At 37.5% G+C, this 24,424-nt stretch overlaps 1 protein-coding gene across 3 annotated transcripts in view; it reads right to left on the bottom strand.

The window, feature by feature from the left end:
* MED13L (mediator complex subunit 13L) overlaps positions 1-24,424 on the bottom strand; it is a 327,210-nt gene that overhangs the window by 220,083 nt on the left and 82,703 nt on the right. The window contains exon 1 of one of the 3 annotated variants that reach the window (XM_033220471.1): positions 9,447-9,665. The exons of the other annotated variants lie outside the window; for them this stretch is intronic. Within the exon in view, the coding sequence (XP_033076362.1) occupies positions 9,447-9,477 (31 nt within the window). The 5' untranslated portion in view covers positions 9,478-9,665. Of the gene's footprint in view, positions 1-9,446; positions 9,666-24,424 lie in introns of those variants that run through there. 3 annotated transcript variants of the gene reach the window in all.

Raw genomic sequence — 24,424 nt, 5'->3', positions numbered from 1 at the left:
CTAGTCTGAGTTACAGAACAAGACCCTGTGTCTATCAATCAATAAAAACAAAAACTCAAAAACTTAACCCCAAATTTTCAGGCAAAAGTTAACAGAAGTACTACACACTTTAAAAGGCAGTAACCTAAAGAGATAAAGGTTTCTTAGTGACTAAGCAGAGAAAGTACCAGTCACAAATGCAGAAATTAGAAGCCATCACATAAGATGTAAGGCTTTTATTGGATAGATGAGATGAACAAATTAAAAGAAATTCGCTTTAACTGCCCAAGAGTAAATGATAATTCTAAGATAAACTCCTGAAAGAGTAAAAGGCAGAGAGACACTGACTCATTTATAAACGACTGAAACTATCCATTTTCTATGTTAAAGCTAGAGAGCTACATCTAAAGAGAACTAGACACAATATTTACAAACTCTTTTTTTTTTTTAACTGGGAAAAACAAAAAGATTTGGCTAAAGGAACCTAAGGTCAAAGCATATTTGACAATTCGATTTTGCTAACAGATAGGTCCCACAATGACTAAGTTTCTCCAATCCAGATTTTGTTTTTTTAATATTGACACCTATGGGATAACTCTATGGGACAGTTGTTACTAGCTGCCAACACGTATCTAAACAGATTACAAATTAAGCTTCTAGAGTTTTCTAAGTGAATGTCGGTCTATCATGTAAGATAAAATGCATGTGTTAACTTGTATGTATGAAAACACAGCCAGGCACAGTGGTTCACGCCTGTTATCCCAACATTTTGGGAGGCCACCACAGAGGGAAAATCACTTAAGTCCAGGAGCTGGAGACCAGCCTGGCCAAGCACAGTGGGACCTCATCTCCATAGAAAACTAAATATTAGGCGGAGGCAGCGATATGAGCCTGCAGTCTCAGAAGGCTGATGCAGGACGATCACTTAGCCCAGGAGTTCGAGACTGCAGTAAGCGATGATCACACCACTGCACTCCAGCCTGAGCAACAGAATGAGATCTTGTCTCCAAAAAAAAGAAAAGAAAATACATAAGATGTTAGCTGCTGCCTCTGTCAGAAAATACAAAGATGTTAGCTGCTGCCTCTGTCAGAAAATAATAATAATAATAAAGAGTACTAAGACTCCATAGAGTTTACATACTTGACCCCAAGACCACCAGCACCTTCCCCCCAAAAGTGTTAAGATTTATCTCAAGCAAGATTTGGGTCATGATTAAATTCCATTTGAAATAATTTCAATACACATTAATAAATATTTCCTGAGTCCCCTACTATGTGAGGTTTTTTATAAAGGTATAATCACTCCACACGGCAAACACCCACAACTCCTTCCCCAATCCTAAGAAAATTCCTGAAAAACTTAATTCTGGCCAAGGCCGGCAGATCACGAGGTCAGGAGATTGAGACCATCCTGGCTAACACGGTGAAACTCCGTCTCTACTAAAAATACAAAAATTGGCCGGGCGTGGTAGCGGGCACCTGTAGTCCCAGCTACTCAGGAGGCTGAGGCAGGAGAATGGCGGGAACCCGGGAGGCGGAGCTTGCAGTGAACCAACTCAGTGGCGCAGAGCGAGACTCCATCTCAAAACAAACAAACAAACAAAAAACTTAATTCTGACTAAAAAAGAATATTTTAGGTAGAGGTAACAGCAAAAACTAAGACAATAAAGTATCTGAATATACAACAAAGAGAAAAATTTAAAAGGCACGCTGAGCAGTTTCTACTTTTCTAAATAAAATGGGCATAACTGTTTCTGAACCCAGGAGTATTGAGACCTTAACTTTTAAGAAACGTTAACTCTTCAGGTTACCTGAAAGATGCAGATTAGAGATAGAAAAGGCTAAAAAACAAGGAGACAAGTTAGGATGTCCTTGATGAGAACCCAGAAAAGCAGATATGAGAAGAAAACAGAGCAGTATACTAAATACATTAGAGAAGGAGAACCGGCAGAACTTTAGTGACTACAATTATAAGTGAAGAAAGAAGGAGGAATTCAAACATGGGTAAATAACTGAGAAATGATGCCGTTAAACCTTGACAGGAAACACAATAATGTGTAATAATAATAGGAGGGTCGTTAATAAATGCAGATGATCAACAAAATCATGTCAAATATGAGATGGTGAAAAATTCATCTGGAAGAGTCCAACGTAACACCGAAACTATCAGAATGGAACTCAAGAAAACAGTCTGGCTAGAGATGGTATCAAAAGACTCAATCCCAGAAAGGCAACCAGGGAAGCTATGGGAGTGGAAGAGACTACTGAAAAATCAAGTGGAGTAAGAGGAGAAAAAAGCAGATCAAGAACAAAACCGGATAAGGACTCACTACCTGTGTAACAGAAAGCAAGCTAGACTACCTGGCAAGAAATCCCAGACCTACCACTTAACCTGTGTGAACCTGGACTAGTTCCTTAAGCTTTTCATGCTTCGGTTTTTTCACATGTAGAACAGGGATAATAGCGGACCATCCTTTGTACTGTTGTTGAATTAAGTCATTTTGTCTTCATGCAACCCACACGTAAAACATTACAGAAACTAAGGTTCATATGTAAAGTACATATAACAGTGTCTGACTTACATTAAGGCCCAATAAATATGAGCTCCCATCATCATCATCATCATCATCATCATCAAAAAAGAACAGTAAAAGGTAGAGAAACAGAAGAGTACCAAAGAAAAAGGGTGAACAACAAGAGGATATGAAGAATGTAAGCTGAATTTGATGAAGGCTAAGAACTGGCCTTGGACAGGGTCTTTGACTGTAGTCTCAGTAGGTTAGCAAGGAAAAAAGCGAGATTGCCAAGGGTTGAGGATAAGCAGAGGCAACAACAAAAGTTACCTTTGGAGAATTTTGAAAAACAAATGGAAAAATGATAAGAGCCTTAAGGAGCAAAGGCAAAGAAAAAAATTCAGCTGAAGGACCAAAAGGGTGTGGATCAAGAGAAAGAAGCCACTGGGCAAGCAAAATAGAAAATAGATGAAACCCAGTCATGAAGGAGTTGAGAAAAGACAAGGGAGAGGAAGGGGAGGAAATCAATTAACTCAATGGCTCTGACCTGTGGTACATACGCAGAAATGAGAACTCAGCCAAAAAAAAAAAAAAAAAAAAAGGTAAATTTCTTGTATTTGTTTATGTGCCTGGAGTATAAGACAACCATTCCATATACACTCTCATCCTCGAGTTCTTAAATACTGCACAAACTTGGTTAAATTAGCTTCTATTGCATTTTTGTTAATTGGATAAATGTTTATCTAAGTATCCAAAAACACACATACAAAAGAAAGCACAGGTATGTTAAGGGTACAGTTCAATTAATTTCACAAAGTAAACACACCTGTGTAACGAGTACCCCCTCCCCCACCTACCAACACCAAAATACTGGAACAAAATCAACTTCCTAGAACCCTAAGTCCCATCCCTCATGACCCCTCCCAGGCACTAGCCACAGTAACTGTACACATGATCCTAATTTCTGTTATCATAAGTTAGTTTTGTCTGTGTGTAAACTTTATACAAAAGAAATCAGAATACCACTTGTAAAGAAGCAATTCTCAAGACCATCATAGCAATTCAAAATCCTTCCAAAGCTAAGCATTCAGTCTCTGTCTCAGAAATATTCTTCGGTAAAAACAAATTTCACATAAATTATGTCCATTTTGACCATTACTCATCTGTGTCTCCCCAATGAAATATTTTTCTCTGTCCCTAAGTAAACCAACAAACATCACTTTGCCTTACTTAAATCTCCATCATTTCACATGAAAGCTTCTCAAATAATAATGCTATTTATATAACTTTAATATCAACATAAAGTGTAAAGTTATATAAATAGCATTATTATTTGAGATGTTTTCTAAAGTGTAATTTTATTTACTTGGTACCTAACCATACTATTCTTACTGTTTTTAAGATAGGCCTCTTTCATTGATGATTATCTACCTGAGTAGTTTAATTCTGTTATTAAAAATATACAAAAAGGTAAATCTGACCTATGAGGAAAAAGGTAACACATTAAAAGAGTTCACTGTAATACTCAGAAAAAAGTCAGTGTAAGGAAAAGTATTTAATAACAACAATCTTAAATCTGTTACATCAATTCCTTCTTTGGAATTCCCAAGAAACAATTTTTTTTTTTAAAGACAGAACCTCACTCTGTTGCCGAGGTTGGAGTGTACAGTGGCGCACAATCACAGCTCACTGAGCCTCAACATCCCGGCCTCAGGTGATGCTCCCCTGTCAGCCTCTCAGGTAGCTGGGACTATAGATGCACATCACCATACCCTGCTTTTTTGTTTTGGTAGAGACTGGGTTTCACCATGTTGCCCAGGCTGCTCTCGAACACATGGGCTCAAGCAATTTGACTGCCTCAGCCTCCCAAAGAGTGCTGAGATTAAACCACGCCTGGCCTCCCAGTCACAACTGTTAACAGGGGTCACAGAATTTTCAGCATCAGTTCCATAGATATGTATTATGTATATGATGGTCAGCTATTACAGTATTCTCTGATACTCCACCAAAGACTGGTAAAAGTATTTTTTATACTGAAATATTTGCAGAAATCTGTACTCTTTGGCAAATAATTTCAATTTTTTTCATAATTTGGAGGAGCCAGAGTCCTAAGGACTTGAGGAGCAAACTCTTCTTTGAATTGAACTGCAAAGCTATGTACCAGACAATTCTGAAAATTAAAGTCAATTTTGGAGCTTAGTTCAACTGCATAACTATGAAAAGCTATGCATAATCATTTAAAATGAAAAACAGCAATTTCCCTACTCATATTAAAAGTATCCAACACACAAACAGAAGAACATGAATATATCTTTGTTAGCAGCAAAATGAACACTCTAATCCTGTGATACTTTTACACTGTTCTTAAAACCCACTTACCTTGTCTTCACCTCATAGTAAAGAATTAAGTCTGTCTTTATTTTCCTCCCACTGGCCTCCCGACAAAGGACAGTGTCTTAAGCAGTATCCAGCACATATGAGGAATTCCAAAATATTTTTGCTTAATTGAACTGCATATTCGCTTCTAAAATATGGTGACTGCTTAGAGTTTGTAAGACAGTCTGACATGAGAAATTAATCTAACATCTTTTTAAGCACACTCTGAATATAAACACTGTATTAAAGATTATATAGTTACACTGTTAGCAAATCAAAGTGTATTAGAATGAATTTGTGCCATGAATTCATGTTTCCCCTACCCATTTTGAATAGTGTATTCCAATTTTCTCCACTGAAGCCGCATTTTGAAAATACATTCACAAATATAACTTCTGTATAAAACAAAAGTAAATAGGAAACAGTGAAAGCAGAATACAGTTATTCAACCTGGAAAGGTAGTGGATAACTCTGGTTATACTCCTTAATGAATTAAATCCAAAGTTTTAAGTTAAGAACTTCTTACCACAAAAGAATTTAAAATTCGACAATTTACCTGTATGTATGTACACAATTTTTTTAAAGAAGAATATTTTGGTGTCAATAAATACAAGAGATTATCTTTTTCTTCCTTAACTTATGTTATAATATAGAATCTGGGCCAGGCACAGTAGGCTCACATGTGTAATCCCAGAACTTTTGGAGGCCCAGGCAGGAGGATCACTTAAGCTCAAGAGTTTGAGACCAGCCTGGGCAACACAGCAACACCTCATCACTACTAAAAATCAAAACAATTATCAGGCATGGTGGCACGCACCTGTAGTCTGTAGTCCCAGCTACTTGGGAGGCTGAGGCTGAAGAAGCACTTGAACCGAGAAAATAGAGACTGCAGTGAGCTATGATTATGCCACCGCATTCCACCCTGGGCGATATGCAAGACTCTGTCTCCAAAAACAAACACTCTATGAAGGCATTTCAAAGCCAAACAGTGGTGTCAGATAATGGGGACATTCAGGTAGCTGAGCAGTGAATAACCTTTTTTTTAAAGGTTACAAGAGAATGGAAGAAAGAAAAAAAAAAAGAGAAGGGAGGAGAGCCAAAGAGATGAGGCGAAAGCCTTACATACAACCCTACATGGATGGATATGGCCATTCTCCATGGGACAGTGCCTCATTAGATAATTAGTAGTTGTTTGCCCAAATACAATCAGCTATATTCTGAGTCTGTGACCATGTCTATTACAAGGAGTGTAAGTAACTACCCAAAAGAACTGTAAAAAATTCCAATGACATACAAATAACACCGGTAAGATACTGGTCACATCTCATAAATTTGAGTTTCCTTTATTTGAGAATCTCTACAATCCAAGTGACTTACTTTGTGGTGTTTTGCATTTCAAAATTGTTGCAATTAATTAAGCTAAGAGGAAAAGGTGAAAAGATTTCACCTGAATCACTGTGGCTCAGCAGCACTGCCTTGGTACTGCTGGCATCCAATGGCAGGGGCCAGAGATGCTGCTGAACACCCTATAATACACAGGACAGACAGCTCCACAAACAACATCCAGCCCAAATGTCAATACAGGTTGAGCATTCCTAACACAAAAATCTGAAATCCAAAGTGCTCCAAAACCCAAAACTTTCTGAGTGCCAACATGATACCGCAAGCGAAAAATTCCACAGCTAACCTCGTATGACAGGCTGCAGTAGTCAAAACTGTTTCATGCATACAATTATTTAAGGTGCTGCATAAAATTAACTTCAGGTTGTATGTATATAAGGTGTATATGAAACATAAATAAATTTCATGTTCTGACTTGAGTTCCATCCCCCAAGATACCTCATTATGTATATGCAAATATTCCAAAATCTGAAAATTTCCAAAGTCTCAAACACGACTGGTCCCAAGCTTTTCAAATAGGTGACACTTAACTTGTAGTGCCAAAATTAAGAAACTGTGGCAGAGATGAGGTATGCACACCCTTAAGTCCCTCCAGATCTACATGAGATCCCGCCCCCTTCAACTACTAAAAGACACAGTTCCTGCAATTCTAACTGCTCACTACTGCATCTACTTGCCTACAAAAAAGGCAGAATCTTGATTAAGCAGTTTCAATAGATTTTTAAAGTGATATACATAGTAAGATATCTAAAGTACCAATTAAATCTAAAGGGCTAGTCAAAGTTGTAACAGTTCTTCCTTACTATATAATTACATTGTTTATATGTGATAGAAATTTCTGAGGAACCTGAAAATGAGTTATTTCTTCTTTTTTTTTTTTTTTCTTTTTATGAGATGGAGTCTTGCTCTGTCACCCAGGTTGGGGTGCAGTGGCACGATCTCGGCTCTCTGCAACCTCCGACTCCCAGGTTCAAGCAATTCTCCTGCTTCAGCCTCCTGAGTACCTGGGATTACAAGCACATGCCACCACGCCAGGCTACATTTTGTATTTTCAGTAGAGACGGGGTTTCATCATGTTGGTCAGGCTGGTCTCGAACTCCTGACCTGGTGATACGCCCACCTCGGCCTCCCAAAGTGCTGGGATTACAGGCGTGAGGCACCATACCTGGCAAAATGAGTTATTTCTTAAACAGAAAACAGTCCCCTCAAAATCTAACCTGTACATATCATTCATAAATCATCTTTTAAAAAAAAAGTCCGCAATCCAAGTTTTAAAAAAGAAACAATTATCATTCATTTAATCTTCTGTTCAAGAACACACAGGTCATCGCCAAACCTACATTTCCTTTGCATATCAGCCAACTGGAATTTGGTACTGGCAAGTTACACAACAGGAATACATAACACTCTTTACTATTATCCCAATAATTTCTTTAAAGTGAATCAAAGTTTGTTTTTTTGTTTTTGTTTTGTTTTTTTGAGATGGCATTTTGTCTTGTTGCCCAGGCTGGAGTGCAATGGTGCGATCTTGGCTCACCGCAACCTCCGCCTCCTGGGTTTAAGCAATTCTCTGGTCTCAGCCTCCTCAGCAGCTGGGATTACAGGTGCATGCCACCACATCGGCTAATTTTTTTTTTTTTTTTTTTTTGCAGTTTTACTACAGACGGGGTTTCATCATATTGGTTAGGCTGGTTTCGAACTCCTGACCTCAGGTGATCTGCCCACCTCAGCCTCCCAAAGTCATGGGATTACAGGCCTGAGCCACCGCACCGGGCCATAAATCAAAGTTTTAACTAATGGTTGTGAGTTGGAACAAAATGAGAAAAACCTTAAGACATTTCTTCAATTTATGGTTTTGTTTAAAATTGGAGCCCTACAAGAATCTCACAACAAAATGTTCTTTTAATTGCTTGCTTAAACATACTCCAACTTCCAATGCTGAGACCTAAAACCATACTGCAAACTGCTGTTTCCATAGTGAGGTTTGCGGAACTGGAAAACTCCACAGGCCCAACCACCTTTCACTCTTCTCCACTTGCCTCATGCCTTCTCCCTCTTTCAATTACATTGCCAGTCATTATAATCACTCCTGTGCACATGTCCCCACCTCCCTTGACCCTCTCTCATTTAAATCCGACTCACAAACCTAATCTATGCCTGAACCTGTGCTATTGAATATGGTTAGAAAAAACCCAAACCCATTCGAACTGGTCTTACTTTAATTAATAACCACAACTCAAGTGGGCTCTTGACATTGTGCAGAACTCAAATCACACTTCCCTACGCCCTTCACTTAGCCACTCTCCTCCATGACTAACCATTTTCTTAGGCATTCTCCACAAACCTCTTGACACTTCTTCTATCTTTGGTCTCAACTGATGACCTTCCTTCCTTTTTCATTGACATAAACCACTGAAAGAGAAATTCCACATTCCACATCTACCACCTATCAGCCTTCGTACTCCATACTCTCTCCTTTCTCTTATTCTAGAGAAAATACATCCTTTGCTCTTACCTGTTGCCAATCCCCTACACTTCTGTACTTTTTCCCATTTCCTACGGCTTACTGAAAAACACTGCTCCAGCAATTCTGCTCTCACTCTCTCTCTTTCTCTCTGACATGTCAATTTCTCACTCACTACTATATCAATCCGAACAGAAAGCAAGTGAAAAGTAGACGGGTGACAAACTTGGAGACCCAAAATACGCAATTTGGAAACTAATGCACTCTAACATATATTACATGTTTACTCTCCTCACCCCAAAATCCTAGCCACAATTCAAGAATGCCCCCCACCCAAGTCTTCCCTCCCACCTGAAGTTCCTGTGGGCACTTTCAGAGCACTTTGATCACCCTGCTAACATGCTGCTCTTCATGTACTACACAAAGGTATGCAGCTTATCTCCCCTCTTGAGATTTTAAGCTACTTGAGGTTAAAGACTGTTTTAGTAACCACACAGCAGACAGGCAGTGAATGTTAATCAAAAGAAAGAATGAATGTATTTCTGTATGTATTTCTTAAGAGTTTACAAATCTGAAAAAAAAAAAAAAAAAAAGACCAAAAATTTTGAGACAAGCTGATTTAAATGTACCGAAGCCAAATTTTAAAAGGATCAGAGAGAAATTTGAAAACAACAGGAGTCCAGAACTGACAGCAGTTTATAACAACATCTTACTTGGGTCGAAAATACTGGGAAATAAATTCATAGTGGTTAAAGCTACTCTGCAGATTATATGTATGCCAAAACTTGAGTTTTACACAAACCATGCTGTGGCCAAATAATACAGTTTCAATTGGAATATCACCTATGAGCAACTTCTTCAGTTCAGTGATACTCAAATATCAGACTCATCAGCTACACTGTAAAAGGCAAATTCACAATGTCAATCTGTAAAACTGAGTTATGGTACGAAATAGCATTATAAAACACATCAAAGTAAAATGACTAGTATTACCAAGAATGACGTCTGATTTTGAAATACCAAATTTCTGAATATCTCCTTATAAAATCCTAAACTGACAATTCTTAGCAACTATAAACAAACATGTATTTTGATACTAAGACCATTAAATCAACTTTGTATCACAAGTAACCCCCCTTGAAGGTGAAATGTCATTTCTCAAAGACAAACATTTCAATATGCTCACGATATCTGTTTATTTTTAAAATTTTACAGAATTCAATGAAATTAGGTAGCACTGCATTTTTAGAGGCAAGGGGGGAAAATCAACATCAGATTATTTCCCTAAGTGGGTCATTCTTGCATAGAAAAAATGGTGTGTGGGTGTGGGTAAAATGAGATTTTAAAAATGTGTGTGTGTGTGGGGGGGGGGGGGGGGGCTTCCTTGACAAAAAGATGACTGTCTTTCAGATAAGCAGGTTACGATGAAATTCTGAGGTTTGTACATTACACTTAGTGGAAGCCAGCAAAGCTCCAAATACAGTTTACAAACCACTATGCCAACTCCCTTTAATCCTCATTTAAGAAGGATTACCACTTACAATCTAACCTCACTGTGCCACTGTTTCAGTGGTGAATCCAATGAACTGATTTTAAACAAACACGGGGTTTCAACAAATGTACTATTCATTAGCTACAGAGAACACAATGAAGAAGGCTACTTCAGAAAGGCAGAACCCCTCTGGTAAATTTGCCACAATCTTTAGTTAAACCTTAAACTTTTAGGATAATTGCAATCGATCTGCAGTAAATTCAGTGGATGATATTCTATTACAATATTAAATAAAGAAAGCAGAAGTAAACCAGCAGTTACAAAATACGGATAGTATCCAAAATAAAGTTTTTTAAAGTGAATAAATGGAGACTATACTTTCAGGAAATGTGGGGTTTGTACAACAATGAAGAGAGGGATGTATTTAGCTAAGTGGCAACTAGCCAATGTCTCACTTTGAATCAAATCTGTCACTGAAATGAGGTTTTCCAGGAAACAATAAGAATAAAAAACTTTAGGCTTGTTCAAAGAAACATAGCTTAAGAAAAAATTTCGTGGCAAATCCTCAAAATGCCAGTAAGGTAACAATAAACCATTTATCCAACCTGGAATGCGAACAGTTTTCGGAGATGTCAATTATACCAGACCTCTAAGTTGCAGGTCTGAACTACTTTTCTGATGTCAAATATTCACCCCACTTAAAAAAAAAAAAATTAATAAAAGCCATTATTTTGATTTAAATCACATATCTAAAAACCATTAACTATTTATCACTTGAATTGGCATTCTCAGTTTTACAAGAGAACCAAAAGTCATTTCTATTAAAGTTTCAATATAGTGTATGGTTTATTTGACAATCACTACCAAATATTTTATGACCTATGCCTGTTGGGAGATAGTATTGTGTATGGTGGTGGAATTTTTCACAAGGACCCAGTGTTTGGATTTCAAAAGAATACATTTAGAAATATATTCACAGGAAGTGTCTGTGTTAATGAATCATAGAAGTTCTAAGAAAATCCAACAATCTAAAATATTTGTTTCATATAGCAGCAAACCACATAAATTATATCCAAAATGTACACCAAGAAATTTTAACAAACATCTTTATCCTCAAAGTGCCTCATTTGATAAAATAAAAATTCATAAAATCAGGGTTTATTTAATCAAGGTACGAAAGACTACAAAATCTTTACTACCTACAAAGTGGTCAGTAGAAAGCAATATGATTGGATAACCAAAGGAAACCAAAAAGAAACACCTTTCTTATTTTTTTATTAGAATATGAATAACAAGACTTACTTGATCACTATAACACAAGTCCATTCTTTTTTTTTTTTAATCTACATTTCAGAGGAGAGAGGATATAGATTCATTCTTGAAGTATAATTTCCAACACAAAATTTTACAAGACTCTAAAGATCTTTGTAATAAGACTGTAACTGCTATTAGGTAATACCTGATGAAAATCAACAGGACTGCTGACCATGACATTAACAACATGCAGAATCCAAAATTCCTTAGTATACTACTCAAAGCCCTCAGTAATCTGGTCTCATTTCACCTTATTGATCTATTTCCTGTTACTCCTGGTAAGCCACATTTAATTTACTAGAAAAATCTCAATTTTTTTCATCATATGCCTTTTTTTTTTTTTTTTTTTTTTTCCGAGATGGAGTCTCGCTCTGTCACCCAGGCTGGAGTGCAGTGGCGCAATCTAGGCTCACTGCAACTTCCGCCTCCCGGGTTCCAGCGATTCTCCTGCCTCAGCCTCCTGAGTAGCTGGGATTACAAGCACACGCCACCATGCCCAGCAAATTTTTTTTGTATTTTTAGTAAACTCAGGGCTTCACCATGTTGCTCAGGCTGGTCTTGAACTCCTGACCTCGTGATCTGCCCACTTAAGCCTCCCAAAGTGCGGGGATTTTAGGCTTGAGCCACGGTGCCCAGCCCATCATATGCTTTTCTTTCTCTATGCTTTTATTCACTCTATTCCCTTCTCCTGAAACAAATACTCCACCTCCTCCTTTCTGCATTTCATCATACACTTCTTTCAAACCTCATCATTTTCAAATACTACCTCCTCCTCAGTCTTCTCATTCCCCCAAACCAGCAATAATTGCTGAATTAACATAGCATAGCTATAATTATTTCATAAAACATTTTATATATAACATTTTACTTAGTTGTGTATCTTTATGTTTTCTCTCTCCTACTTGACTGGAAACTCTGTGAACCGATCACACCTGCTGAATGAAAATAATCAACTGATTGAACCTAAAGTCAGAAGAGATTAGACATCAGAATTACAGAAAGAAGCAAAGTCTTCCTACACACACCACTGGGGGAGAGAGGGTGACAAAACACCTCAAGTTCTATACCTGCTTTTTTATTCCTGTTTATGGGCTTTATTACACAGCAAACTTTTTTTTTTCCAGGAATAATTTATTTAGATCCAGTAAGCTAGAAGACTTGAAATATCATACTTAATTGTCACAGAAATCCTGAGGTAGGCATGTGACACTAAGTCCACTATACAGCCAAGGAAATTAAATCCAACTGGTTAAGTAACCCATACAACATCTTTACAGTGAGGAAAATGGAAAAGCTGGTACTAAAGTCCAAGCTTTGTGAAACTTGATTTACTGTTTTTGTTTCACTACACCACCCTGTCTCTGGACAATCAAGAGCAAAAGGTCAAAACCTAAAATACAAAAAAGGGTAGACACATACACACTAAAGAGCACAGATCCAATAATAACCTTTATAATCTCCTCTAGTTCTAAAAGTCCATATTTAATGTACCACTTTTGTTCCTCTCAACAGCAACCTAGAAAATGTGTTCCCAAGTTCACGCTCTTCCATTCAAAAATCTTTCTCTTAACTAATCAAACCCATCTTTTCTACTGCTCTCCCAAACAAACCTTCAACTCCAAACAGCTGCTTCCTGCTATGCCGCACACAGCATGTTTATTAATACCCAATGCTTTGTACTCAGGCAGCTAGCACTTTCCTACCCACACTTGCCCCGTGTTGTTTTTGCTGAACTGCCTTAATGACTCCAGCTCACCAATTCCAGGCTATTACCTATAAAGTGAAATTTTGCATTTTATTACAGCTATAATGTGGTCTATTTTCTCTATGGACGTCAATACAAAATAGTGGTTAAGACCAAGGACTATGGAGCCAGAGCCCCTCCTCTCTCACTTACGTGTTCTTTGGTTTGAGAGATTACTTGACCTCTCCATGCTTCAGTTTCCTGTCAATCAGCAGGAAATCATAGTATAGTCCCTACCTTACAGTAATGATAAAATGAGTTCATACATAAAAATTGCTTTGAACAATCAATGCCTGACACACAAATAATGCTCCTATGTCAGTGTCTATCATTGTCATTTCTTCCAGTATCATGGTTTAATAGATTGCCTCAGAACTATAAACTATCCCACAATGCTGGACACATATTGTTTTATGTAGAAGCTATAATATTAGTCATATGCTTTTAAGTCTTTCCCCACAAAAATTCAATTTATCACGTTTTCTCTAACATACTTATTTTATAATGCACAAGAGTATATCCTAAAATTGTATTTCTATAATATAGAAGATATAACTATGCTAATCATAGGGGATGTCTAGAAGTGAATATCTGCTCCATTAAATCTGGAATCTGTACTGACCCAACTGTTCTATTTAATCAAACACTATGCAAACTATTAAGAGCTTCACTTTAACAGCCAATTTCCCAGAGAAAGAGCAACTCACTACTAAAAGATCTTAATAACACACGGGGCCTAGAGAGTATTGCCTTTTTTCTTTTTTTTTTTAAGTTTAAAAAAAAAAAAAGACTTTTCCTGTCAACAGAAATCAATGAAAAGCCTCTTGAACACAGCACGAAGGTAGGCTTGATTTTAGCCACAATGTAAGTCCCTGCAGAATTTCAGAGTGCCAACAATAGTGTCACTTTTCTCACTCATTCATTGGATTCATTTGTGTTTTTTCAGGACTACAATAATCTGTGCAACATTACTGGCTCCTCACCAGTACTACATTTTACATTACATAATTAACAAATTATAAAAAAAAAAAAAATCACTGTCCTGTCACAGCTGCTATTATTAATCCTGAAAAGAAATTATAAACATAAAGGAATAAGTTAATTATATTATGGCTAACAAGACCAATTTTACATTTCTAAAACTGTGTTTTTGAATAGTTTGAGCATAAGTATTCATGTAAAAAAAGTACAGGGAAAGAAATCTACACCAAAATTAAAGGATCCATTGTTGAAAGATGCTCAATGTTCAACTTAGAAAGAATGGAAATAGTCATAGAAACATGGTGGTCTCAGTTCAAATTTTACACACCCAGCACTATATACAAACGCCAAGACGACAGGTAAAATAGCAAATGAGTCCCTAGCTAGTCAGGGGGAAAGTAATTCACTTATATTAATTTCCAATTAAGTTTGAGTTTGTGTGAGATAATCACAGATCCACATGCAACTGTCAGAAATAATAGCCAAAGATTCAGTGTACCCTTAACCCGGTTTTCCCAATGCTAACTCTTGCAAAACCATAGTACAATATCACAACCAGCATATTGACACTGATACAATCAAGATACAGACCATTTCCATCACAAGGATGCCTCATGTTTCCCTTTTATAGTTTCACTAACTTTCCTCCCACTTCCACCCCTCGTAAACCCCAACAACTACTAATTTTGCTGTATCTTTGTCATTTCAAGAATGTTACATAAATGGAATCATACACTGTATAATCTTTGGGATTTTATTTTCCACTCAGCATCATTTTCTGCAGATTTATCCAGGTTACTGTATATCAAGATTTTGTTCCTTTTGTCACGCAGTAGTATTATATTGCATGGATATACAGTTTGTTTAACCTTTCATCTGCTGAAGGAGACCTGGGCTATTTCCAATTTAGGCTTTTACAAATAAAGCTGCTATAAACATTATGTATAGGTTTCAGTGCAAACATACGTTTTCACTTCTCTGGGATAAATATCCAGGAGTACAACTGCTAAATCGTAGTTGGCATGTTTTGTTTTTAAGAAACTCTAAACTGTTTTTGTAGACCCTCCAGAAACATCCTCTCCAGCATTTGGTGTTGTCACTAATTTTTCATTTTAGTCATTCTGTCAGGTGTGTAATGATAGTTCATTGTAGTTTTAAATGGCATTTTGGTAAAAACTAATGATGCTGAACATCTTTGTATGTGCTTACTTGCCATGTGTACATATCTCTTCATGACTTTTGCCCATCTTCTAATTGTACTATTTGGATTTTTTTTTTTTAATACTGTGTGTTGAAAAATCTCTATCTATTCAAGTACTAGCTCTCTGTCAGGCATGCGGTCTGCAAATATTTTTTCCCACTCTGTAGCCTATCTTTTCATCCTTCCACAGGGGTTTCTTGCAGAACAAAAGCTTTAATTTTTGATAAAGTCCAATTTATCTTTTTACCGACCATACTTTTGGTATCAAAGAACTATAATCCTAGATCCCAAAGATTTTTTTTTTTTCCAAAAGTTGTATAGTTTACTTATTCCATTCAGTCTGTGAACTGTTTTGAATAAACTTTTGCATAAAGTTTGGGACAAGTCAGGAGACATTTTTTGGACTATGGATGTGCAACCACTGCAATAGCAATGGTTGAAAAGCTGTATGTAGTTTTTAGAGTTGTCAGATTTAAACCTAAGCAGTTTTTTGAGCAATTATAAATGGTACTGTATTTTTAATTTTTGTGTACACATGGTCATTGCTAGTATATAGAAATTCAACTGATTTTTGTGTGTTTATTTTGTTGTACCCTGTGACCTTGCTGAACTCACTCATTAGTTTTAGGTGTTTTTTTGAGGGGAGGGGAGGAGTTTAAATAGATTCCCTGGGATTTTCCAGGTAAACAGTCATGTTATCTGGAAATTGGGACAGTTTTCTTTCTTTCTGATCTGTATGTCGTTTCTTTTTCATGCCTTATTGCACTGGCTAGAACTTTGGTATTACATTGAATAAAAATGGCAAGAGTGGATATTCTTGTCCTGTTCCTGATCTTAGGGAGAAAATTATTCAGTTTTTCACCATTAAAAATAATCTTAGCTATAGGATTTCTGTAGATGCTCTTTATCAAGTTTCATAGATAGAATTTTATCAAGTTCTCCCACTACAATTTTTCTGACATTTTTAAAATCATGAATGGATGCTTATGTTTGATAACCATCAATGGATTATTGTGTTTGATGGATTGTTATGGATTATTATGTTTGATGTTTGAACTTGACTTTTTCAAAATTTGCAAAGGAAATTAATGAAGTATTGCTTTGAAACAGTTTTCAATTAGGTTCATTCTTGTTAAGTATGGAGCTTCTGAATATAGAAAAATTGCTCACTACATCAAATCTGAATTAAAACACATTCCTCCTTATTATGCAACATATGCCTTACATCAACAGCTTCAAGCCCTATTTTTTTCAGGAAGCAATCCAAAACACTATCATTTAGGCAACTTGTCAAACAATCTCATACGTTTGGTTAAATCAATGAATCAAAACTAAGTACTCCTCTGCATTTCATGCTTTTAAAGGTTTACTTGTTTTAGTTACAGCATAAATTGTGATGTACAAGTACTTTGTAAAAAACATGTGAAAACAATACAATTTTACCTTGTCAATGCAAGTATGAGACTTTCCTATCCTGGGATGTTTCTGTTGCTTACCTTGAAGATTGGGGCTGGGCACAGAGGCTCACACCCGTAATCCCAGCACCATGGGAGGCCGAGGCGGGTGGATCACCTGAGGTCAGGAGTTCCAGACCAGTCTGAGCAATATGGTGAAACTCCATCTCTACTAAAAATACAAAAATTAGTCAGGTGTGGTGGTGCGCACCTGTAGTACCAGCTACTTGGGACGCTGAGACAGAAGAAGTGCTTGAACCCACGAGGCGGAGGTTGCAGTGAGCTGAGATCACACCACTGTACTCCAGCCTGGGCAAAAGAATGAGACTCTGTCTCCAAAAAAAAAGAAAAATTACTGCTTGGTTCAGTCAAGAAACAGTAATTTCCAAATACTTCAGTATTTGGAATGTAACAGTAACATCAAATACTTCAAACAAAATTCTACCTTCCAACTACTATTTATTTACAGTTTATTAAGTATATTGGTGCTCTCAAGGATCAGTACTGGGTAACAATAGTCAAACTTTGAATTTAAACATGCATCTATTGTTGGCGTTTTTTTTGTTTTTGTTTTTGAGGTAAAGTCTGACTCTGTCACCCCGGCTGGAGTGAAGCGGCACCATCTTGGCTCACTGCAACCTCCAGCCCCTGGGTTCAAGCAATTCTCCTGCCTCAGCCTACCTAGTAGCTGGGATTACAGGCGCCCGCCACCACGCCCAGGTAATTTTTGTATTTTAGCAGAGATGGGGTTTCACCATGTTGGCCAGGCTGGATTCAAACTCCTGATCTCAAGCAATCCACCCGCCTCGGCCTCCCAAAGTGCTGGGATTACAGGCATGAGCCATAGCACCCAGCCACATGTATCTCGTTTTAACTATCAAATGAAAAAATTAGAATTTTCTTAAGGGCATAGAAATATGCATTTTGCCAGGCACAGTGGCTCATACCTGTAATCCCAGCACTTTGGGAGGCCAAGGTGGGAGGATCACTTGAGCCCAGGAGTTTGAGACCAGCCTGGGCAACATAGTGGGACTCCATCCCTAATTCATTAACTAATTAATTTAAAAATCTACATTTAATTAAAAAGTACTATAGCATCAAAAGTAAAAAAGGCAAATTATTTTCAATCACCGAGGAACTATCAAAGGGAAGGCAAAGAAGAGAATATACACAAACTATTAATAATCTTTATTCTACCTAAAATGATATTAATTTTCTTAGTTAATAATGACCATAGATAGAATGTAATTAAAATGAGTGTGCTAAAATATTACTATCCAAATGCTAGGAAAGCAGAAGATAGTTAAATTTTTTAAAGATGTAACGCCCACTAAAACAATTAGAGCAATAAAATGAACTTCCAGGGCTACGGAAGGGTGGTGGCTTTTGCCTTTGTAAAACCAGTGCCCTGGATCCACACCTCCCTTTCCATGAACAGAACCCATCCCTTATGTAGCCAAGCATTCTCTTGCCTCCCAAATATCATGGCATGTATGTCAACATTTGAAAACTGCCAACATAGTTGGAGAAAATTTAACTGTCTAGTATCTGTTAGTTATATTTGTTTTGAAGAAAAATGTAACAAGATTTCTACCTGCTTAATCTAAGACATAAAGGAGAAAATATGAATATAAATGCAAAAACAAAACTAATAAATGAAAATTAAAATCTCATTTAAACACATTTAATAGGAGGGAAATAAAATCTCAGTTAACAAAATACACTTTATTAGTATAAAGGTTTTATTCTCTGTAACATCACAGGACTTATTCTAGGGATGCAGTGCATCCTTAAGTCACATTAGATATACCGGAAACATAAATACGTCAAAGTGTTTATACCAACCTACTCAGGAAGCTGGACAGTTCAAGACTCTTCCACTTCCAGGACAATAACAAGAACAATTTAAGGAATAATTAAAAATAAAAATAAAAATCCTGACCCATATTTCTAATATTCCAATAATCCCACCACTTTGGGAGGCCAAAGCAGGAAGACTGCTTTAAGTTCAGGATTTCAAGACCAGCCTGGGCAACACAGACAGACCCTGTCTCTACAAAAAATTTAAAAATTAGGCAGGCATGGGCTGGGTGCAGTGGCTCACGCCTGTAATCCCAGCACTTTGGGAGGCTGAGGCAGGCGGATCACGATGTCAGGAAATCAAGACCATCCTGGCTAGCACAGTGAAACTGCATCTCTACTAAAAATACTAACCAGGCGTGGCGAAATGTGCCTGTAGTCCCAGCTACTCAGAAGGCTGACGAAGGAAAATTGATTAAACTGGGGAGGCGGAGGTCGCAGTGAGCCGAGATCATGTCACTGCACTCCAGTCTGGGCAACAGAGCAAGACTCCATCTCAAAAAGAAACAAAAAAACCAAAAATTAGGCAGGCAAGGTAGGGCACTCCTGTAGTCACAGCTACTTGAGAGGCTGAAGTGGGAGGATGGCTTGAGCCCAGGAGTTTGCAACTGCAGGGAGCTGTGATCATGCCACTGCACCACAGCTTGGACAACAAAGCAAAATCCTGTTTTCAATAATTTTAAGTTTTTAACCTGAAGCTTATTTTAGAAATAATCAAAAATATTTTTCAATATAATAAAAGTATTATACTGTCCATGCTTTGTCTTAAAAACAAAAAATTTAAACTTTAAACTCAAGCACAAATGTCAACTGAGAATAGGTCTACATATTAACTTACTGTTTTAGAAGTAACTTGAAATGCACATCATCTAATTACTTTTCAGCATTTCCAAAAAAAATTCTCAAGTAGTTTATCTAAATGCATTATCAAATCTAGTCAAGATGAAGATTTAGTGTGAAGTAGAAATCTCTCAGAAAAAAAAAATCCTAATAATCACCAACACTTCCCTTTCTTTGTTAAAAAGAAAAAAAGGTAAGAATTTCTAATTACTAATAATCAGAGTTCCCAAAATTAAAGGAAAAAGCACAAAGAAATGAAAACCACATATCTGCTTCTCAAGAGAAAGGAAATCATCATGGGAATAGTGACAATCAAGAATCGCATCCAGTCCAAAGGAGGAATGCAACTCACAAGTAAACTGATCACTGGACATCAATCTCCTAAGAAATACCTTTATGAATGAACTCAATGAGAAGCTAGTCAAAGGTTAAAGCTGATCACAGTAATTAGCAAAAAGATATTAACACAGTTCAATTTCACTATTAAAAAGCTCCAATTAACTTTCCAGCCTTTCAACAATTTATAAAACTTTACCAGAACCTAAATAAGATAACTCAATCAGAATCTTTCCTATCTCCATTTGTAAAATCTTTCCTATCTCCATTTTTAAAAGAGATAGATGTAAATGAAAAAAGGGAAGACGACAGAAGGGTATTAAAACAAAAAAAAAGAAAAAGAAAAAAGAAACCCTGTTTATACCCACTCCCCTACTTTTTTTTTTTTTTTCTGAGACGGAGTTTCGCTCTTTTTGCCCAACCTGGAGTGCAGTGGTGCAATCTCCACTCGCTGCAACCTCTACCTCCCGGCTTTAAGCAATTCTCCTACCTCAGTCTCCTGGGATACAGGTATGCACCACCATGCCCCACTAATTTTGTATTTTTAGTAGAGGCAGGGTTTCTCCATGTTGGTCAGGCTGGTCTCAAACTCCCAACCTCAGGTAATCCACTCGCTTCAGCCTCCCAAAGTGCTGGGATTACAGGCGTGAGCTACCGCTCCCAGCTACCCCTACTTCTTTTTATGTACAGGGCATTTTAGCAGGTGCGGTGGGCTCACGCCTGTAATCCCAGTACTTTGGGAGGCCGAAGCGGGCAGATCACGAAGTCAAGAGATCGAGACCATCCTGGCCAACATGACGAAACTCCATCTCTACTAAAAATACAAAAAATTAGCTGGGCGTGGTGGCGTGTGCCTGTAGTCCCAGCTAATCGGGAGGCTGAGGCAGGAGAATGGCATGAACCTGGGAGGCGGAGCTTGCAGTAAGCCAAGATCGTGCCACTGCACTCCAGCCTGGGCAACAGAGCGAGACTCCATCTCAAAAAAATAAATAAGTACAGGGTATTTCCTAATCATAGTAAAAATCATTCAGGACTACTTTATCTACAAATCCTCAATCCATCTGATCAAATTCACCTTAACCACATTCAAAAGCATCACAAAAACATTAAGCCCATAATGCTAAATAAACTTTGGCTGAACTGCATAAAGGGAAATATTTCTATGTTCTGGAGAATATGAAAAGATTCACAAGATTGTTTAAAAAATCAAAAGCTTGTTAAAAATAAAGTATGATGGAAATACAATAAGCTAGCAATTTTTTTTTAATTTACTTGAACTTCCAATCAAGATGGCATCATAAATTGCTTTGAAAACCCACCCTGTTTCAAATACAAAGCAACGACAGATAAAATCCAGGAGAATAAATTTTAAAGACATACCTAACTAAAAAAGACCAGCATCACCATGAAACAGAAATATGTAACAGAGAGGGGGCAGAACGTATAGGGCTGCTAGGCTCTGGTTTCAGAAGGATACCGGTGGAGGCCTAGGTTTCAGATCCTATAGAAAGAGGAATAAAAGTGGCCCACCTAAGATAAGGGACTGAGGCTGAAATTAGGCTGAAAATAAACTGCTACTAACAGCTGCCTGGGGGTAAGCTGTGTGGGCTTTCAGGAAGCATGTCTTCTCAGAAACCGAGTGCCTAGGAAAGTGAGAATACTAGGGCTTCGGCCACACTATCCCACTGCCTGGCCAACTGGAACAAAGATGCAGGTGTATCTACCATCAGTGGGAGACAAGTGCCCTCTGCTGCCAATCTAAGACCTTGGTGGGGGCGGGGGCAACAGGGAGAAGCAGTTAAGAAAAACTACTAGAAGGGACTGTGGGGAGCGGGGGGACTTCCCAGTCAAAGCTGTACCGTGACGTAAAGAAAACGAATAAAATCACAGCAACTGAAATACAAAATCCCTTCAAACAAAACAGAAACAGAAAAGCCTGAAAAATACCTGAAAATAGTATGCTTAAAATTTCTTTTTTTGAGATGGAGTCTGGCTCTGTCACCCAGGCTACAGTAGCACAATCTCGGCTCACTGTAACCTCCGCCTCCCAGGTTCAAGCGATTCTCCTGTCTCAGCTTCCCAAGTAGCTGAGATTACAGGTGTGTACTACCACACCAGCTAATTTTTATATTTTTAGTACAGACAGGATTTTGCCATGTTGGCCAGGCTGGTCTTGAATTCCTGACCTCAAGCGATTCACCCACCTCATCCTCCCCAAGTGCTGGGATTACAGGCGTGAGCCACTCTTTTACTCTTATAAAAGAGTAAAATTTCTTTTATAAAGGGAAAAGAATCACAAAACAAGCAGAAGTGAAACAAAGCTAGGTGGAAATGAAAAAGAATTTAAAAGCTAAAGAATGAATATTTTAACTTAAAGTAAGTTTTAAATAATTTCAAAATAAGCAATGGAAATGAAAAACTGAGTAACAGATAAATTGTAAACAGTAAAAATTGAAAAGGAGTTAATAAACTAGAAAATAACGAAGAATTTAACTAGAAAGTTGCAGATGCAAAGAAGTTTTAAAGATATATTATGGAGGCCAGAAAACAGTTTGAAGATATATGTAACAGCAGGTTCAGAACAAGCAAAGCAATGGGAAAAGAAAATATTACGCTGAATCATATATTATCCAGATCAATAACAAAACAAAGAAAATTATAACCTAATGGAAATCTAACTTTCAAGTAGCAAGAAAAAAAAAATTACTAGTTTAATTCATCCAGCCTAATTTTTAAATTATATTTTTTACTGGTGACCTCACTTTCGAGTGCCGAATTGTATATAGAATACATGCTACCCAAGAACACCACAAAGGTCCTCTGGGTATTTCCACAGAGCAAAACTGAAAACAAGGCCAATAAATAAGGTGTAATTAACAACAACAACAACAAAAGTCTGACTGGCCCAGTCTTCGGCTGCAACTTAACAGTCCTTTAAATTCAGTTTCCAACACCCAGAGAAATGAGGCATGAGATAAGAGTGTGGCTGAAGCCCTAGTATTCTCACTTTCCTAGGCACTCAGTTTCTGAGACGACAGCTTTCCAAAACTGTGGCAATAAAACTTGCGATTGGGGTAGAGGAGTACTAGAATAGTAGATTACAGAATTGAGTAACAGGATTTCTTGTTTACTAAAACCATATATATATAAACAAAAAGCAAACCTAGTGCCATCAACACAATTTACTCAATCAAAAGTATCTCTTAACCTTTCTCTCCAAATTTAAAAGAGTCAGAAAAGTAGTAAGGCTGATAACTTAGGCTGCATTTACATTACAAAATTTTAACTCTCTTTTTGGTGGTCGAGCTGTGTCTACATGGCTTAAGAATCTGATGGTTTTATCTAAACTAGTTAAAATGTACAACTGGTTAAAGTTTTGTATATTTTAAGGGCACTATCAGATTAATAAAAGTACATTAATTTTAGTATTATGCAGACATGTCTTCAAAATTTGAAGGCATTTATATCTAGTTATCTACTTAGTAATTTTTTTGATGGGAATACCTAGCAATGGGAATCTTTCAAAGATATATAGTAATTTGAACAGTAACCATATTAAGTCTGAAAACACCAACTATAAGACAGAACATCATTTCAGCGTCTCTCTCTCTCAAGACAAAGCATACTCTTTGCTGGTGATAAACAGCACATTCACTTTACTTTAGTCTAAGCCTCCACCCATATAATCCTTAAAATTATATTGAGCTTCGGTGGATGAAAAAATAAAGCAGCAGTCCTGCAGCCTAACTGCAAAAATGAAACCACGTACCCAGCGGAAGGGCTGGTCTCCCTAACTAGCACAGTTCAGTCAGCATCTATCCGACAGCACAAGAAACACACCACATGCTTTCTTTAGCTATCTGTAAATGTCAGTAGGACTCCGGCCCACTGCCATAAAGAATCTCTATCTCTGTTCTCTGCTTTATCTCTTTGTCCATTCTTCAGTCATTTAGCACAACCACTACTCTATTTTCATCAGTAAGATGTTCTTCTGGGACACAAATGGGAGCTCCAACTGCTTCAAAAGCAGTTACTTGGCCGGGCACAGTGGCTCACACCTCTAATCCCAGCACTCTGGGAGGCCAAGAGTTCAAGACCAGCCTGACCAACACGGAGAAACTCCGTCTCTACTAAAAATACAAAATTAGCCAGACATGGTGGCGCATGCCTGTAATTCTAGCTACTCGGAAGGCTGAGGCAGGAGAATCACTGAACCCAGGATTCGGAGGCTGCGGTGAGCAGAGATCGCACCATTGCACACCAGCCTGGGCAACAAAAGCGAAACTCTGTCTCAAAAAAAGAAAAAGAAGAAAAATAAAGCAGTTACCACTGCTAGCTAAAAATTACGAAAATTAGAAAGCAACACTTTACAATTTTTTAATCAAAGTAGTGTAACATTTTAAATTGGCATTTATCACCCAGCAATCCATTTCTTTTATAGAAAGCCAAAAGAATTTTAACATGTTCAT

Source organism: Trachypithecus francoisi, unplaced genomic scaffold, assembly GCF_009764315.1.
Source record: "Trachypithecus francoisi isolate TF-2019V2 unplaced genomic scaffold, Tfra_2.0 Lachesis_group11, whole genome shotgun sequence".
NCBI classification, from domain to species: Eukaryota; Metazoa; Chordata; class Mammalia; order Primates; family Cercopithecidae; genus Trachypithecus; species Trachypithecus francoisi.
This window is presented reverse-complemented; position numbering and strand designations above follow the sequence as displayed.